The sequence below is a fragment of the Parasteatoda tepidariorum genome, chromosome 7 (genome assembly GCF_043381705.1).
Source record: "Parasteatoda tepidariorum isolate YZ-2023 chromosome 7, CAS_Ptep_4.0, whole genome shotgun sequence".
NCBI classification, from domain to species: domain Eukaryota; kingdom Metazoa; phylum Arthropoda; class Arachnida; order Araneae; family Theridiidae; genus Parasteatoda; species Parasteatoda tepidariorum.
In genome coordinates, this window is record NC_092210.1 from 20539954 (window position 1) to 20553875 (window position 13922).

General features: G+C 26.9%; 1 protein-coding gene and 1 long non-coding RNA gene across 2 annotated transcripts in view; one reads left to right on the forward strand and one right to left on the reverse strand.

Annotated features, from left to right (window-relative positions):
* The first annotated feature begins 634 nt into the window (after positions 1-634).
* The window catches only part of LOC107442027 (regulator of G-protein signaling 7-binding protein A), a 48856-nt gene continuing 35568 nt past the window's right edge, over positions 635-13922 (forward strand). The window contains exon 1 of the mRNA XM_016055468.4: positions 635-1983. Coding sequence (XP_015910954.1) covers positions 1750-1983 — 234 coding nt within the window. The 5' untranslated portion in view covers positions 635-1749. The remainder of the gene's footprint in view (positions 1984-13922) is intronic.
* LOC139425993 (uncharacterized) overlaps positions 3782-13922 on the reverse strand; it is a 47089-nt gene continuing 36948 nt past the window's right edge. Inside the window, exons 2-3 of the long non-coding RNA XR_011637223.1 lie at positions 13196-13331; positions 3782-6214 (exon numbers count right to left, since the gene is read on the reverse strand). This is a non-coding gene — a long non-coding RNA (uncharacterized lncRNA). The remainder of the gene's footprint in view (positions 6215-13195; positions 13332-13922) is intronic.

Consider the following 13922-nt stretch of genomic DNA (forward strand, 5'->3'; position numbering starts at 1 on the left):
TCTTTTGAAATTTATTGCATAAATTGTAAAAAAAAAAATTCTAAAATATCTAATAATATTCTAAATTCTGATGATTAAAATTAACTATAACTTTATAATTAAACTAACTTTTTTTTAAAAAAACTTGCTATAAAAATATTTTTACTTTCCACAATATTATATGTATGAAGTAATATTAGTGAAGCGATATTATTGATGTAATATGAATTATATTAGTAATTGAAGTAATATTAGTTATAAAGTAATATTAGTGAAGTATTATTATAAATTTCGGTTGTAATCATCTTTCATAGAATGTAAATTTTGAAATCGGAAACTCGCTTGTCTGCATACGATGGCAATCATTATTCGAGTTTAAGATGAATGTAAAGACGAAAAGAAATATATTTTTCTTTTACAATATATCTTTCAGAGTATAAAACTCCATCAGTGTCCCTTAAATAACTAATGCTCTCATCACGTGTATCATTATTCTCTGAGTCCAGGTGTTTCGTCTCTCATGAAAAAATACTTTCGAGTTACTCAACAAATTGATGGAGCACTAACTTGCTAAGCAATACCTTTCCCTAGTCTTTTTACCTGTAGTAGCGCCACCTGGTGCATATTTGTCTTATTTCAACCGAAACCCAAGCTTCATCTTCTCTTCAGTAGGAGAAGGGATCTCTATCTTACCACTGAACTATAACAAATGTGTTCCTGCAATATTTGATCGAGGAATAGAGTGAATTTGTATCGTCAAAGCATGCGGTTACATTATACAGATGAGTTTTCGTTTCATGATTGCAGTTTCGTCTTATTTGAGCATGGGTAATGTTTGAATTTCATCATGCTTCGATAAAACTGTTTACGAACGAGACATAAATAAAATAGACAACAAAGTGCACGTGATAGGAATATACAATTATGTTGTGATTTACTGCAAACAGCAGAGTTGGATCGTTGTAGTGTGCGTTTGGAAATCGATATTAGAAACTCATTAAAAGTTTGTTCGGTTCTTTATGATAATTGAAATTTATTTTATAAAACTGAAGTTTTAAATAATCTATTGATTAGATTTAAAATTTTAATAGTTTTAAAATAAATTTATACTAAATTATATATACCCATCAAATAACTGTATACCCAAATATAATAAATACCCAAATATCTTTTTATGCTTAGATTCTGAAAAAATGAACACAATTTTTATGTATTTCTGCATAATGCATTCAATCAAGTCGTAAAAAATTTTACTACCACCTGTTTTTACAAAATAATGTTTTAAACTCAAATTACACTAGATTTTGCATTATTTAAAAACTTTTACATTTTACTAAATTGCTGTTTTATAAACTTAAACTTATTTGGAGAATAATAATAATAAAAAAAAACCATTATAGTGTTTAAGTGTCTCATATAAATTTAAAATCTTTTCGGAATTAAGCATTTTCCGATTGTATTTGCCTATTTGTATGAAGGATTTGATAACATTGCGTATAAGATATACACCGAATTATTCACTGAATAAATTTGATACATTACATATCAAATTCTATAAAATGAGAGAATTAAAATTTGTGACCAATTTAAAAACCCTTCTACGTAAACGAGCTTCAAATCGTCATTTTATCTTCAGACATTTAAAATAAATAAATAAACAAATTTTGCATCCAAGTGAAAGGTTGTGATATTATTGCTTACACTGCAAACTTACGAGATCAAATTGCGTGCATTTGTCAATATAAGATAGCAAATCATTTCAATGTGGTAATGGCTTCAACATCTGAAGGCCTGGTGCCAAATATGCAGGATAATTTTCAAGACGTAGTGACCACAGAACAACCAAAGCAAGCCATAAAACAGGTCCTCTTTCGCAAAAATCGGATTGAAGTTCGAGCCAAAGAAGAGAGTTCTTGGTGTCAAAGTATTCCTTTCTTCGGAAGAAGGCGAAGCAAAAGAATTGTGTCAGAATTTGTTGAAGAGGATAATTCAGAATGTGTTAAGGTAACTCCACACTATTTCTTAATGTTATTACACAGATTTAAATATTGCACAAGATGCTATACAATCATACCATCATCTACGTGTTTAGAGTGCATTATTAACATTGCATCATGTGATACAATTAACTTTGACTATATTATAAAATGTTTTAAATAATTGCAACAAACTATGTATTATTATATAAATTAATTCATCACATCAATGCAACTAATTATTACATCAGGGTAATTAGACTGCATTATGATTCAAACAATTGCATCAAATGCTTAACTATAAGACCAGCCTCTAACAATTGCACGAATTGCTATGCCCTTTTATATTATTAAAAAATTAACCAAATGCCTTAAATGCACTTATACTGCATAAATAACAAATTAAAATAATTGTTTCAAATGCATTCTGATAAAATGAATAAATATTTTAAACAAATGCACAATATACCAGGAGCTTAGACTATGTTGTTAAAAGATTTAAACAAATGTATTTATGTTGTATTATTATGTATAGATATATCGTATTTTTACGTCAATGAAAATACAACAGTAAGAAACATTAAGATAAAAAAAAGTGTTTTTTTAATGTTTGAGTTACAATAAAATACACAAATGTGAAAGCAGCTTACTATTACTATAAGTGTTTTAAATTCAGTTATTAAATATGCAATTATTAAATTTCGAAATTTCTATGTGTATTTTAAGTCAGCAAAGCTATGCCTGTTTTCAAATTAATACATTTATAGCAAATTAAAGCGCAAAAGAAGGAAATTTCAAAATAAGAAAGGCATTTTGTTAAATTTTATGTTTGAGATACAGACAAAAAAAAATCATTTCACAAATGTTTATTCTGCTTTATATTGCTTAATAAATACTTTTGAATGCAGCTAAAATAACCTATTAATTTTCGAATTTCTATTTGTATTTTATTTTTGAAAATCTACCTGTAAGTTCAAATTAATATATTTATTGCGCATAAAATAGTTTAAATAAACCTAAAATAACTTATATTGCATTGCTAGATTATTTACTAAGCTAAACAAGCGGAAAACAGATTATAAAATATTTCAGTTTAAAACTCTTTTGCCGTTATTGCTCATTGTTGTGCCTTTATTGCTAATCATTGAACTTATAAAATTTTTTCATTGTGAATAAAATAATTAATGCTTCAAAGCAGTTGCTTGTAAGCAAAAATTATGTTTTAAGAGAACAACCATGTTTATTTTAACTAAATACTTCAAGAAAGATAGTTAAGTGGGAATTATTATTTCCACAGCATTATCAAACAAATCATTTACTTATAATATACTGAGCAAATTTTTTCCAGTTATTTTATTATGAGAATATTAAAGGAGGTTTAATAAATACCTATTATAATTTTTAAGACTTATCTTTTGTAAGGCACCGTTCATATTAAAAGAAAAAGTTATATGTTATTTACGATTTTTTATGCCGTGTGCATACATTTGCGTTATTTTTGTCGTGATTGATTCCGAATTCATATATTTCCGAATCAAAAACGGCACTTTGGGTGCATCATCCGTTAAATCCATTTTACCATAAAATATTGTACCGCAAATTTTTACAGTAATTTGGTAGTTTTTTCGTGAGTCAGTGATTTAGTTTCAAAGTGATTCAAAACTTTTCATGCAATTATTAATGTAAAAAGTTACAGTTTGTCAGATTTTTTGTTCCGTAACATGTTCCATTAATATAGGATTTAACGATAAAGCGTATCGGAACCCTAAGTACCAGCACTATTTACCATAATTTGATCCAGAACTTTTACAGTGTAGCTGGCCCATTATCACTTTGATCTTTCGACGCAGTTCTTAAGGATTCGACTTCGGATTCAGACGTCATTTTCAGAATTGCCTGTTGGAAATATCACATTACGACAATAACTTGACGTCTCTTGAATTTATGCTCAGGGCGCAATAACTTTCACATAAATACGACGTACACAGCCAGCGCTTTTGAACTTAGCGAGCTTTATTCCCTTCTGATATTCTTCCACTGCATCAGGCTGCATGTATTAACATACCAATCACATTGGACCCCAACTGGTATCCTGATTTTAAGTTTTGCACCTTCAAGCTACCTCGTTTCATTTGTATACAGATTTATCAGCTCGGCATTAAATTTCCTGCGCACTAGTATAATGAAACAAAGTGTATGGTCAAAATTACCAGGATATGGTAAAATTTACAATGCTTTTCTATAGAAACATGAAGTGGCACGTGGAATTTTATCGAAGACCATTGGTATTTTGTAAAATTAACAATACAATGTTTTTTTACCATGTTGTTAATAGTAAATGTGGTAAAATTTGGTAATTTCATCATGATACCTTAGAACAAGGCACAAAAATTTACTCGGTAAAATTTATTTTTAAATTTAGTAATTTTATTAAATTTGCGGTAGTAAAAACTACGATTTTGAAAACCTGAATTTCCGTTAACCATTACTATACGAACGAAAAAACTACCAAATGAATGGTTTAAATACCGTATATTTTGGTTTTATAACCAGAATTAAATTTCATCTTTCAACCAGGAATGTTATTACTATAAAAGTAGAGTAATTTTACCTGAATTATTTTCTTCTTCTTGTGGCATTGTGACAATAGGAAACTAATAGAATAATATAGGTATTGTGGTAATAGTTTTTTAGCCCTCAAAACGCACTATTACTAATTGACATAATTGTATTTCTTAAAAATAATTACATTATTATCCCGTTTCTGCAGTGGAGTGAAGACCTAAATTCGGCAATATAGGGTTTGCAGTTAAGTAATATAATAAGAATGAAACAAATTTGTCTTGTTTGTAATATGAGCTAATGTGTCCCAATTCAATGAAATATGGTTACTACCTAAATAATCATAAATAAAACATTACCTGCATAAATTTTAATAACAGAGTCAAATGTGAACCCATAGTCAATATTTTTCAATAATTTAAATAATTTCGCCAGTTTAATTCCAGTGCTCGAAATGAAAACGGACCAGCCTGAGTAACTTTTGATCTAATGATCGGTTCATCGCGTTCTAGGGCTCATTTTTATCGATTCCAAGGGGTTACCTCAAATATGTTGACTAATTAGTGCAAACGTCATTTTATGTTACAGAATGAGATATAAATGCACTTTCTCTGAATAAATATACTTTTTTTTCAACGGATTCGTATTTTTGATCACCGAATTATAGGAGTTAGCAGCAATCTGGGAAATATAACCCCTACAGTTTGGACCCCGTAATGTTTTTGCGTATTTCGCCTTATCTTAAATGTATTTTATTTAAATAAACATATTCGGATTTTGAGCTTCAAAAGATAGGAGGCAGCTAGAATTTGGGAAATATGGTCACAAAAATTTGGTCAGGAGGACAGTCCAAAGTTTGGAACTCTTTATGTTAATTTAAATTTTTGGCTATTTGACTATACCTTCAGAACTTTTTAAGCCTATAACATAAGGTGAACCGAAGAGTCAATTTTTATCGTAAAATTTCCCGAACCAAAAATATCTGATACACAGTAATTTTTACAGTAATATTTACTGTAAAATCATTGAATTATTGTAATTAAATTAATATTACTGCAAAAATTACGTCCTGAAATTTTATCATAAAAATAGATTTTACAGTAAAAAGGATTCTACGGATGATGCATCCAGGATATCAATACTTTTTATTTAACCGTAGTTTGATCCTGAATATTTTACCGTATAGTCAAATTTTATTTGTGAAATTATTTTCGATTTTTGTAACATATGTAAACAATTGTAATTAATGGCATTTAAAATCTTAAAATTGTAATGGAAATTATTAAAATGGTGAGCATTTGAAGTACGCATATTTATTTGTAAAATATTGACCAAATCGATTTAATACAAATTGATTTACTTGGAAGTAAATTTAATTGCACTCGTAAATTTCCAGATATTGGAACAATGTTTTTGTATTGCATAGTACTAATGTCGTTTACATACAACGGGAAATATTCTCGTATCATTCCTTAGTTACGCTCACTGCAATCGACGATGTGCTTAGGTTGCCATTGACATAGTTAGTCACAGCCCGGTTCTTGTAATTGGAACAAATTTTACAAATTATATTCCAGCTATACCAGGAGGAAGTACGTGTTTTGCACTTTGTGTCCTCTTCATCTGCCATTGTTTTTCGTTTCCATAAACATAGCACTTAAAATTCCCAATTAAATCGGAAAAAAGCAAACAAAATTCTGCAAGAAAATAAAACCCATCTAAGTAAGGTAAAGAAAGGTGACTTATCTGATAGAAGCAGTAAAATATGAAAACGAAAAGTAATAAGAAGAGATTTTAAAATAAAAGTATATCCTTAAAAACCGTATAAAGTTATGATCTTTTTATTCTTGATACTTTTATTCATTTATGAAGCATCATCTTCTGTACAATAATAAGGATGATGGCTGTTGATGTTTTGGTATTAGAGTACAGTGATCTGGAAATAACGATAAGATATCGGATTAAACTTTTTTAATGTCATGTTTTAAAAATTTCTTTTTAAAATTTATGTGTTGGTTCAGACAGTAGCAACTTGAACTACTAATTTCCAATTTAAAAGGGACAAAGTGTTGCAATTTGGAAAATATGGTCCCAATAGCTCAGTCAGCAGGTCGGTATTTCTCTATATCTTAAAAATTTCTAAAAAATGAAAAACATAACGCCCTCTGCCTTTTCCTGGAATAAGTTGTGCAACTATGGTGGTTAGAGCTTCTCACTACGATCTCGGAGGTCACTCGTTCGAATCCTGCCAGCAGCTAGCAAACATCTGTCTCTCATATTTCTCTCACCACTATGGGACTAAAGCATTTTGGTAAAAAGTAGTATATGGTGTTTCAATTTTGAGGTTTTCAAATTCGACTATCGTTTGTTTTAAAGCTCTTTCGACGCATTTTTTCTCAATTTACGGACACTTTTTTTTACAGAATAGGCATGATTTTGGAAAAATCTAGCATTTTTTTTAATAATTTGTTTTTGAATACTTCCTCTTTTGATCTTTTGTACAGTTTATCTCATTACCTTATTTGTATGTTTAGCAAACGATGAAAAAATTAAAATTATTCGATCAATTGTCGCTCATATGAAAGCAAATTAATTCATGATGGATTTACGGTATATATTATCAATTAAGTTTTAAGTTCCCTTATGTTTTAATTTAGCAAATAAATTTGACAAATCAATTTTAAATAGTAAACTGCTTTATGAGATTGAACATCTAAATAATATGGTGGGACCACTTAATAAATTTTGGAAGTTCTTAAGTAATCAATGTTTTGAATTAAAAGAGTTTAAAACATAGTAACCCTTTGACGCAGACGAGACACTAGTGTCTCTTTCATATTTCATTTTTCTGACGCTTTAATTACAGGCAAAAATATATTTTGGTATTTTTAAATTATAAAAAACAGTAAATCAATTATTAAATTCATTATTCAATAATCAATTATTCTGTTTAATTATCGTAGTTATGTTTGTACTAAAATATAAAATGCAAAAAAGAGCAGCTTGAATTTTTTTCATTCATATTCAAAAATTTATTAATAATTGGTTTCGTAAATAAAAGTAATTTTAATGGTGAATAACTTATATAATTATTATATCTAAATAACTGCAAATGAATTTAAATTTGAAAAATTATTGTTTGGAAGTGAGCCGTGTTTTTTTTTATTATATTACCTTTAATGCAAGAAAAGACTAAGGTTTTTCATGTTGTATTTCATATCCATAAATTGTTAAAATGCAATGTATAATACTTCTTACATATTTAGACCAAAATGTTACAAAACAATGAAAAAGTATGAAAAGATGTTTATTGAAAATTTTGAGTCAAAGGGTTTTAATTTCACTGCTGCCGTTAAAAATAAAAAATAGTAAAAATCGTTAAATAATCAATACTTTGAGTTAAGAGTTCCTTTTTAAAGCACTAGTTTTTCTAAACTTTTCAATTTACAGTAAAATCCAAAAATAATAAATAAAAGCATAAAATATCGAAAAAGTTTAAGTTAATTAATTTCTTTACAGAAGCGAAATAGTTTAGCAAATGAATACAATTCGTGATTGCAATTTTTGTGTTCGTAATTTACATCATAAATGAAGCTGAGTATGGATACGCAAATAAAAAACATCACGGTGACCTTTGTTCCTTCAAGTCTATTATTTATTTATGTAAATAATTAATGTTAATTAAAAAGCAAATAATAATAAAAGGTAAAACTCAGCAATGAGTAAAAAATGTAAATCAAATATAAATACATAATATTGAAGGAAATAAAAATATGCATGATATGTATTTACATTTTATGACTTTTATTTCGAAAAATGTTTTATGATTTGTTCAAACAATGTGAGAAATAGAAAAAAAATAACTGAATAAATTGTGTGAATAACACTTTTGCGAAATTATAACCTTCAAAATTTCTTAACATAATATGATACATTCAATTTCCGGTTTTGTGAATAAATAATTAAAATTGTTACAAATTAAAGTATTCAAAGCATCTTTTTTCAAACTTATGTTTAGTAATAAAAAAAGATGTATTGTTTATGAAATAAATGAAAGCCAAGTTTTTTGCTTATTTTTAAAATTCTCAATCAATATAACACATCGACTGTATTTTTTTCTTATTTTGTCAAACTGAGTTTACTACCAAAGTTAAACAAAATTTCTTCTTTTTCATGACTGAATTTGAAAATCAAATATTTCGTACGCCAGACTTCGTCTGTCTGAATGATTCTTCGATTTTGTATTTGTTTTTTTCCCAATCCTGAAACACATTGTATACTCCATGCTGGTTTAGAAACAATACAAATTGTTTCTTGCTTTTTTTTTTTTTTTTTATCTGAAGACAGTAAAACAAATTCAAATTTGATGCAAGAAAGAATACACATTGTGTTTTTTTATGTAAAATGTTTAAAGTTTTTGTATTGCAGATATTCGATGTGCTGTATATATACATTTTAAAGACACTTTTGAATGCTTTAAGAAAATATTTCGTGAACAAACAACAAATTGTATATTAACGCCAATGTTTAGAAGTGATTTTTCTTCGATATATATATATATATATATATATATATATATATATATATATATATATATATATATATATATATATATATATATATATATATATATATATATATATATATATATATATATATATATATATATATATATATATATATATATATATATATATATATATATATATATATATATATATATATATATATATATATATATATATATATATATATATATATATATATATATATATATATATATATATATATATATATATATATATATATATATATATATATATATATATATATATATATATATATATATATATATATATATATATATATATATATATATATATATATATATATATATATATATATATATATATATATATATATATATATATATATATATATATATATATATATATATNAACAATTTTAAAATTTTAAATTTATATTGTTATAAGTTTGAAATTGAAAAATGTATTTTCTACACCCGCCATGAAGAAAAATAATTTGAATATCTTGATGTGGATACTTAAAAGATTAGATCTTGTTTTTCAGACCAGTGTTTAGAATATAAGCTAAAATCAATGGGTGAAACTTATTAATAAGAATCAAACTTATTAAACGCGAAACGAATATAATACTTAATGAATTCGCGCAATAAATTTTTGACAATTTGTTTTTAAATAAAAAGAAATATATTTGCAAACTTTAGAGAACTTGCGTTTTACGCTGCTTATATTAGATGCATTGCTCTGACATTCAAAAGAATTTTTCTAGATTTTTTGATTAATGTTTTAAAGACACACATCATGAGTTTCATATTATTATTAATTAGCTAGTTATTTTTTAAACAATCCAAATTTTAAAATAAATTCCTTTTTAAAACTAAACATCTAAAGAGGGTAGGTGATAAGAATTGAGTTATTATTTTAAAATTAGAAATTTATTGTTTTGACGGTTTGCCAACGGTTTGCGACGGTTTGACAATTATTTGCCAACTAATAATGTCTTTTTCTTCTCAAGCATATTTTCAAAACACTTGTCCAAGTACCAAGACAATGTCACCCCGATGTTCGTTATTTGTTTTTTATTAAATATTCAAAGACACAAAATATTTTTTTTCTTTTGCATCGTGACAGACTTACACAAAAGAAAAGTTTTGCTACGTGCATCACAGTTTAGGGGCCCTTTCATCAGAAAAAGTAATTATTTCTTGAGTAAACTCTTTTGTTTGTAATACAAGAATAAAAAACAATATAAAAACATATCCCTCTGTTCGTAAATTCATAAAAAGAATGAGGAAATTCCTGAGGACATTACATTTTATGTTTAATGAATGTATAATAAAAATTGTAATTACATTATGTTTATAGATATTTTCTTATTTTCAGGAAAATAGTTGAATTGTATGAACATACTGATATTAACAATAATATAAAATTATTGTTTTTATTCTTAATAATAATAGTGAAGTTCTTAACATGTTTCCGACAGTAAGATTTGCTAATAACTGTTCAGAAGCTGAGAATTATTTCAAGAAGATTGGTATTTCAAAATAATGGTGCCCTGTTCTTTAAAATAGTTATATAATAATAGTGTGTCTCAATATTAGCATATCAATGCCTTTGGTCCTTAAAATGCATAAAATTACGTTCAAAACATGTATTCGACTTAAAAGTCTTAGGTATTCATTTTGTTAAAATTTTAGAACCCCTGATATTTAATACTTTATAGCCGGTATTGAACAGCTGACCCAATTCTGAGTTACACAGCCTTATAATTCCAAACAAAACCAAGAAGACAAGGGGACTCCTACATCAAGTATTGTGACAAAGTAACCTTCATGAACTTTTTAATGGAATTAACCCACATTAGCGTTAGATAGAGATGAGAAACCTCCTACGTTTAGCCCGATGGTAAGGAGATTCTAACCCATGTGCCGTCTACCACTGAGGATATTTTACGTCAGCACTGTGGTCGTTTCGAGCCGAATGCGGACTTCGTATCGACCTGCCATGGCTGGGATTCAAACATAAGCTGCCTCATTTGGTGGCAAACGCTCTATCCCCTGAGCCACCACAATAATGTGTGAAAAAGATACAGTTATTCATGAAGCTCTTTTTTTAAAACCTGTGTTTCAAATAAGTAAAAATTTGGATTCTCTCAATGATTGCCAGGACAAATCAACAGATTTAAATAAAATTTGGATTTCACCAAATTGCAAGAGACAGAAATACTTTTTGATTTATCTAAGATAATCATGAATATGTGCTCATGAGGATGAGTTTTTAAATTAATGAAACATATTTTTTTGGGAAACAAAGTATTGGTACTTAAAGTCTTCCTAGTGGAATGCAATATTCTAAGCTATTAATAAGCTATTTTTTTAAATAAATTTTAATTAAAATTTGTATTGTTTGCGGATAAGTCTAATGATTCCACGGTTATAACAAATGAGTGAATTGCGTGAGAATTAGACAACAAATATACAGAAATGCTGCGTGATTTATCCAGTGACCCCAACACGCTATTTCAGTCAGCTAGTTTATACAGCCTGCCTTACAATTGGTTTTTAATCATAAGGCTATGTTTTCAAACTTTTTAAAGGATTATTTGTGAACAAACTTTTACTGAAGTTATTAAAGATTAATATCTTTTATCACAAGCAATAATTATAATTTTTTTTATCGTTCACTTACCAAATTCATTTTTTTCAAAACTCACATATACGGAATTCTTTTTTTGAAAAAAGAGCTTTTTTTAAACTGAAACTTGATTATTTATTCTTAACTACCAATGTTCATAGAATATGGATGTTTTTTTCCTTACTGCAAGACAGAAACAGAGATAGAGCTTTATTAAAAAAAATCAAAATTACTATTTTAATTTGCAAACTCATTTAGGGCATTAAAAATTAAGCCAGGTTGCTTTATTCACACAATATGGTTGTTTTAAATCCTCCAATTTATTGGAAAACTTCAGTTTGGTTTTCCATTACCTAACAATACCCAATTTGATCTTGGTTCACCACAAACGCAAACCAAATAAATATATTTTTGCACAGGTTAGAGCTAATAGTGTGGTAGTCAAAACTTTAAATAATTGTTTATTAAGCTACTTAAAAAAGAACAAGTTATCATAATGTGCTTATCTAAATGAAAGAAACAGGAAAATATGCTTATAATATACGTTTCTGAATTTTTATTTATATCTATAACATATTTCCAACTTGACTTGGTTCTAAATGTCAATGCTTTTCTCAGCTAAATGAGTACATGTTTTAAAATATTCCCATCAGTTTTACTTTTCTAAGACAATTTGCAAAATAAACAATTTTAAAATTTTAAATTTGATTGAATTGTATAAAGTAGATAGTTTGTTTTCAAGCCTAAGTTTCGCATATTTATTTAAATTTCTTTCTAATTAAAGTTTAAAAATTTAAGATTACATAAATAATTCACATTTTAAACCAACTAATTACTTTAAAATGTTAACATTAATTTATACGAATCACTATGGTTTTATTAAAAAAAGCCTTAAAAGTTTTGCATTGCTAATACGCTGTAAACAAGATTTTTCAAGTCTGAGCAAAGAGATCTCAGAAAAAAAAATAATAATCAAATTTGAAATACACATGTATCGAAAATTGAAAAAGCATACGCTCATTTTTGAGTCAAATGCATATTCTCAAAAAGGATATAGAGGGAGGCTTATCGCAGGATTAAAATACACAAAAATATAGAGGGAAGTAGAAATCTAGAAAGAAGATAAATATAGGATCTTAAAAATGTAGAGAAAACAAGGACGAAGATTTCAAGATTTTTTAAAAGTGGAAAAAATAGTATTTTTCAATATATATTTACAAATTTAAAAATATTTGAGAATAAAAAAATTGAAACGAATATATATATATATATATATATANAAAAAAAATTTCAACTTTTTCTGTATTTATGCCATGTTTTAATGCATAATACACGCATAAACCTCAATAAGATAATTTCTAAATTAAAAATCTCAAATTTTTGCCTCTACAGTTATTTGGGTGATACAAAAATGATACAATAAAATTTAACATTTAATTTCGTGTTTGCTTACAAGAGAAATAAATATTCCGTGAGTAATTATAATCTAATATCTACCTTTATAAGGTTACTATTTTCTTTTCCGCAATGTTTCTTCAAGTTTCTTCCCATTTCTTCCTTTTTGTTTCCGTTAAACTACATGCGTGATAAATTCTTCGTAAAAGTCACGCTTCTTCAATGTTTTTCGAAGCATCTGAGAATGAGAAAGACAAATATTATCTGAAGCAAAGATTTATGAACGATCATCGTCGAATGTCACTTCTTTATAGATTGCTTAAAGTAAGGCTAAAATAATGTTCAAAACTCTTAAGTTATTTTTCATATATGTAATATTTCTTCTGTCATATCCAGTTTTCCAATACGGTTAATACTTTTTCCCGTTTCTGTTGTAATTCATAGCATTTCTTTATATTCGTAGAAACCAAATGACCAATTTTTTCAGTTGGTTAGAACGTCGTCCTAATTAAGCGAAGGTCCAGAGTTTGATTTCTCAATGTTCAAAAGGTTTGACAGTGATCATTATTGTGGGTATTCTGTACAGTATTTAACTGATAACTTAAATAATAAGTTTTATTAATCATGCACTCGAAGAAAAAAATCCGTAAAATCTGCATTTCAGTAAAATTTATTTTTTACCATATAATATTATACCATATTTATTTATGTTTACACTAATTTTTATTTAATTAGAATACGTGACTTTTAATTAGATAACGAAATATCAGATTTCTTATTCCGTAAATAGTTCCGGTACAAATAGATTTACCGTACTGAATAGTGTCCT